This window comes from Gopherus flavomarginatus, chromosome 4 (assembly GCF_025201925.1).
Source record: "Gopherus flavomarginatus isolate rGopFla2 chromosome 4, rGopFla2.mat.asm, whole genome shotgun sequence".
In the NCBI taxonomy this organism is placed as follows: domain Eukaryota; kingdom Metazoa; phylum Chordata; order Testudines; family Testudinidae; genus Gopherus; species Gopherus flavomarginatus.
This window is the reverse complement of record NC_066620.1, coordinates 162,447,289-162,452,524: the sequence shown is the minus strand read 5'-3', so window position 1 is coordinate 162,452,524 and position 5,236 is coordinate 162,447,289. Positions and strand designations below refer to the sequence as shown.

The 5,236-nt window shown below is 38.1% G+C and overlaps 1 protein-coding gene across 4 annotated transcripts in view; it reads right to left on the bottom strand.

The window, feature by feature from the left end:
• Positions 1-424: 424 nt before the first annotated feature.
• Positions 425-5,236, bottom strand: part of LMBRD1 (LMBR1 domain containing 1) — a 223,914-nt gene continuing 219,102 nt past the window's right edge. For all 4 annotated transcript variants that reach the window (XM_050950789.1, XM_050950792.1, XM_050950791.1 and 1 more), the window contains 2 exons: positions 1,879-1,970; positions 425-1,711 (listed from right to left, as the gene is read on the bottom strand). In XM_050950789.1, the coding sequence (XP_050806746.1) occupies positions 1,592-1,711; positions 1,879-1,970 (212 nt within the window). In that variant the 3' untranslated portion in view covers positions 425-1,591. The remainder of the gene's footprint in view (positions 1,712-1,878; positions 1,971-5,236) is intronic.

The window sequence follows — 5,236 nt, the reverse complement described above, 5'->3', positions numbered from 1 at the left end:
TCTGCCTTGAGCCCCCTCTCGAACCCAAACTCCCTCCCAGAGGCTGTTCCCGCCCCTGCACTCCGAACTCCTCATGGTCTGTTCCTTCACTTAGGAGCAGCAGGGAGATGTCACTGCCTCCAGGGAGCCACGCAGCACCAGGGAGGGAGCCTACCAGCCCCGCACCAACCGGATTATAAACTTGACTTTCTATGAAGTTCAGAAATGCTGGTTTATAGAGCTTTCCTGGTGGTAAAATGCTGGATAACACAGCTTTTACTGTATTGTTATAGTTCATGCATTTTCTCTCTTGCCAATTCCTAAAAATATTGCAAGTCTGCACTTTTAAAGAAAGAATGGTAATAACCCATGGAAAGTCAATATTTAAAGGATACTTGATAGCACAAATGAATTTTGGTTTACAAAGAATAACTCAAGAAGAAGGTATAGGTAAGATTGTAAATTTATTTTACAAAAAAAGTATACAAAGAAAACATCTAGTTTCGTAGAATTAAACTTTTTAATGTTTACACTGTTACAATTATGTTTGTATTTCATTTTTAATGACTTATTTTAAATGACAATGATTATACTGACTATATTTCAGATAGGAAAAATAGCCTTAATCCAGAGAATTTGTATTAATATATTCTGAAAAAATAGAAACATCATAATTAACCTCATGTTTTAATTAATCCATGTGGTTAATACTACTCAGTAAAGAGTTTAATCACAACAGTTTTAGATCTTATAACATTTTGAAGAAACACTGCCAAGATGCTGTGTAGTATGGTTAATACGGAATAATATTTTTAACTTTCACATATCAGAGTAACAGAGCAAAGGCTATATCCTGGTTGCCAGAAAATTCAGTAATCTAGTAAATGGAAATATGGTCGTGGCTAAGCGTCAGAAACAGTGGAAGTTTACACAACTTGTTTATTTCTAGCATATTGGGAATGAACTCTGGAGCTCATGGTATGTAGTTTTAGCACATTTAAAGATATTCCTGTAAATCTAAACACTATCTCATGGACTATAACTTTATATGCATATCACAGTAACGGCAGTGAAATTATTATTGCAAAAATTAATTATACATAAATTGCCACACTTCTGGAAAGTGAAGGAACTTTAGCTGAGTCTTTCAAGCAATGTTTGTTTACCAGCTGTTTCAGTATGATTTTTAAATGTAATTCCCTATAAATTCAACCTCGCTGTAAAAGTCATACAAGTCAGACATGAAAGAAATTTAAGAAACCAAAAGCTAGTAACAGAAGGGCAACATTAACTCTGAAATATTATCAACTGCACTCACAATATCAAATTGTACATTAGAAAACATGTCACATAAGCGTTCCATCATAAAAACAGTACATTTTATATATATTATTTCAACCCAATTCAATAATAGCTCTGCTACGATACAGTGATGTATTCTTCAGGAAACAAAAAATATTCAGTTTTCCACCCCCTTTTAAATTAACATTCCCACTCTCTCTCTAAATTTATTTTTACCGCAAGCTTAACATTTGGATTAAAATTCCACATAAACATGACTTTCAGACAATTTTAAATCACATTTTTTTTTAACCTTTAGGACAAAAGGCTGTCAACCATAATAGACACATGGTTCATCATCACTTATGTCTGAATCATCTTCATCCACTTCTCCTTCAATGACTGATTTCTTCCCTTTGCAACATGACACAATTAATCCGATTAAAAAGACCTGTGAATTTAAATGAGTGTAATATATATTACTCTATCTCACTTAAGAATATGAAAGCGATGCATTTAAAGTTAAATGTCACAGTGGTGATGCAAATACCTGAGAGTTACAATTTATGTTAAAGCATTCAACTTGATTTGTAATTATTTCTATGTCAGATTACTTACTGCAATGAATGCCCAGTTCCCAAAGTAATAGGCAGCACTAAAGAACCAAAACTTATGAAGGAAAAGGTATGTCCGAGTAATAGTGCACTGATCTAAAATAAAGCAGACAAAATGGTTATTCCAATGTGTGTATTTCATGGTATCGCTGTAATTCCAGAAGATTTTATTAACAGTAAACTGATTAATATTAGAAATATAGCAAAAATCTACTACTCGGCTCAAAATAGACACAGTCTTCTCTTAAAGATACAATGATATACAAGCGAATTATAGTTATGGAATAATTTATTCTGAGGAAATAATTACAATGAAAATAATGCAGTTTCACAGAGAATTACATAGACTTGTCTGAAAAAAAAATATTAGTTGAAACTATACATGTTTGCAGGCTCAACCCAAAGTTGATTTAAAAATTCCAGTTATCTATTTGAGTTCTGCTATAGCAAAGTCATATATGAGAGGTTATATGACCCAAGAAAGCAGAGGTCTGTTTGGGACTAGAAATCTGCCACCAAGATTGATTAAATCCCCACCATCCCTCCAAAACAATATGGTAGGTTTTAAGAATGCTTGGGAAGCAGATCTGGAGGAAGAAACAAAAGGTAAAAGTCACTGATATGTTTACAGGATTTAACAGACTATCTTGATACAGAATTAGCCCTTTACAGCCTGTCCAGACCCTAGGGGGAGAGCAAGTAGGTCTGTGTGGGAAATCCTTAACCCACACCACACTATATTCTAGAAGAACCAAAGACATACATCTAGTTAGTGAACAACTTACTTCCACGTATAAAACTTTAGGCAATACTGAGGCACTCCCTTCACGTGTGTGTTGCATAAACTTCTTGCATCCTGTCTTAACTTCAGCCCCACTCCTGCAAACCTTTACGTATATGCTTAGCTTTACTCACACTAATAAGCCCACTGAAGCCAATGGGACTACTCACATGCATAAAGACACAATATGTGTGTCTGTAGGATTGGGGCCTCAGACTGACAGCTCTTCAGGGTGATACTGTACTATTACTAATAAAAGGTAACTTAAAAACAGCAATTTTCATATGGAAAGATTCTCTCTATTACAAATATTTTTTGGAGGAAAACAAAAGATTTTTGGCTTTAAGTGAAGTTATCATTTAATAAAATTATGAATTTTCACTACAAGTTGTGTCATGAACGTATGTCTCTAATTTAGAGAGCACTGGCTTCTAGATCTGCCTGAAAAACAAACAAGATTCTCTTGCTACCTAGCTGTTGGGTAGGGAAGATGTAACTACATTCTATATTCGCTCACAAATTCCCATACATTTTAAAACAGAAAAAAAAATTCTGTGACTTTAGGCTTTGCACATTCTTCTGGAATCTTAGCATATCAGGGATGCACCGCTCATCAAAATAGTAGAACCACCAGGTTCTTCCTTAAAGAAAGCTGTTAATTCTTGCAAGATGCTTATTAAAGATTTGCCATTTCTGAAAAACAAAACAGTTGGGATTGTATCCATTTATTTATATGGATGTGAAAATGTGACCACCTCTAGTGTTTATTTAAGTTATGTACAGCAGATGCAGTACTAGCAATGAATCATAAGAGAAAGACACATTACCCCATTTTTCTGGTTTTATAATGTGTTAAATTCTTAATAGCATTGCCCACAAGGAACTGCATAATAGACTTCCTATCTTCTGCTGGTCCCAAAATGCTGCAGAAGGTTTATTCAAAAGCTATTTATTTCCATTAAGTCACCAAAATATTCACTTTTCATATATAAGCACTTGTGTTCTTGCATAACAATTTTTTTTTAATTACCAAGCCCAAGTGATTGGAGTTCCCAAATTTTCAGCAATTGACAGCATCTGGATGTAGTGGTTGTCTGAAGACATTTGTTCAAAGGGTAATTCCATTCTTGATACAATTTTTAAAAGGTGACCATATTTCTTAGAGATGAGGAAATTCAGCACGTCCAATCCCCGTGAACTGAAAGTTTTCCACATCACAGTAATTCCCAAAGTTTCAATTCAGAAATGTCAAAGTGTTTAGTTTCAACATTTTGATGGAAATGAAACAGACACAGGAAACATGAGACACAGGCACCACAGCATAGTTAAATGCACAGGCTACAACTTTATTTAAAACTTAACTAACTGGGGTAACCATCCCAGAACACTCAGTAGGCTTATTCCAGTGTGGTTCTCAATGGTCACCAATGGCCCCAATCTACTATAAACCTGAGGGCAAGTGTCAAGTGTGAAGGCCATGCCCCCTCTACAACTTTGGGCCTGCCGAGGGACCTTGATTTAGAGCAGAGTCTCAACCTGTTTTCCATCTCCATGTCTGAGGTAGCAAAGCTAAACTGAAGGGAGCCATAGGCTGCACGAGATATAAGAACATAAGAGCGGCCATACTGGGCCAGATCAAAGGTCCATCCAGCCCAGTATCCTGTCTTTCGACAGTGGCTAGTGTCAGGTGCCCCAGAGAGAATGAACGGAACAGGTAGTCATCAAGTGACCCATTTCCTGTTGCTCATTCCTGGTTTCTGGCAAACTCCCTCAACATGCAGTGCGGTGCTCAAGTCCACTGGATTACAGGGACCTCAACAGCACCCCTGCTAACCCACCAACTGCACGGGAATCTGCCAAATATGTAATTTAAACCCCCTGCAGGACGCCAAGTGGAAGATGAAAACTCTCACAGTAGTTTGCCCTATGGGAAAAATCCCTTTCAGGACCCAAAACTCGTAATCAACCTAGGTTTTAGTACCCACCAGAATCCAGCAGCTAGATTAAAGGTGGGAATAGTGAGTCTGCAAGAGGGAATCCACCATGGTTACCTTTCCTTGGCAGTCAACTACACCTCTACCCCGATATAACATGAATTCGGACAGAACACAATAAAGCAGTGCTCAGGGGGACAGGGGAGCGGGGCTGTGCGCTCTGGCAGATCAAAGCAAGTTCAAGATAACATGGTTTCACCAATAATACGGTAAGATTTTTTGGCTCCCGAGGACAGCGTTATATCGGGGTAGAGGCGTATACCAACCCTTCCTTGTCCTCCACCAATGAGAACCAGTCATCCAGCCCTAGCACCACCTCCAATGTCCAATGGCAGCAGCATTGGGCAGAACATGCCCTGGAGGCCCAGGTGCACGTGATCCCCAATAACCTGCAACATGAAGAAGGCAGGAGGTGGGGAAGGGAGAAGAGACGCAACTGCCTCACACACTAAAGGAAAGGGGAGGGAAAAAAAGAGGGGGCATATAGAATACTGCTTCAGCTGTTCCCAGTGGAGATCCCTCTCTCTCCTGACCCCAGAAAATGTCTCTCCACAGTTCCAGATCCCATCAAAGCCACACCCTGGCCA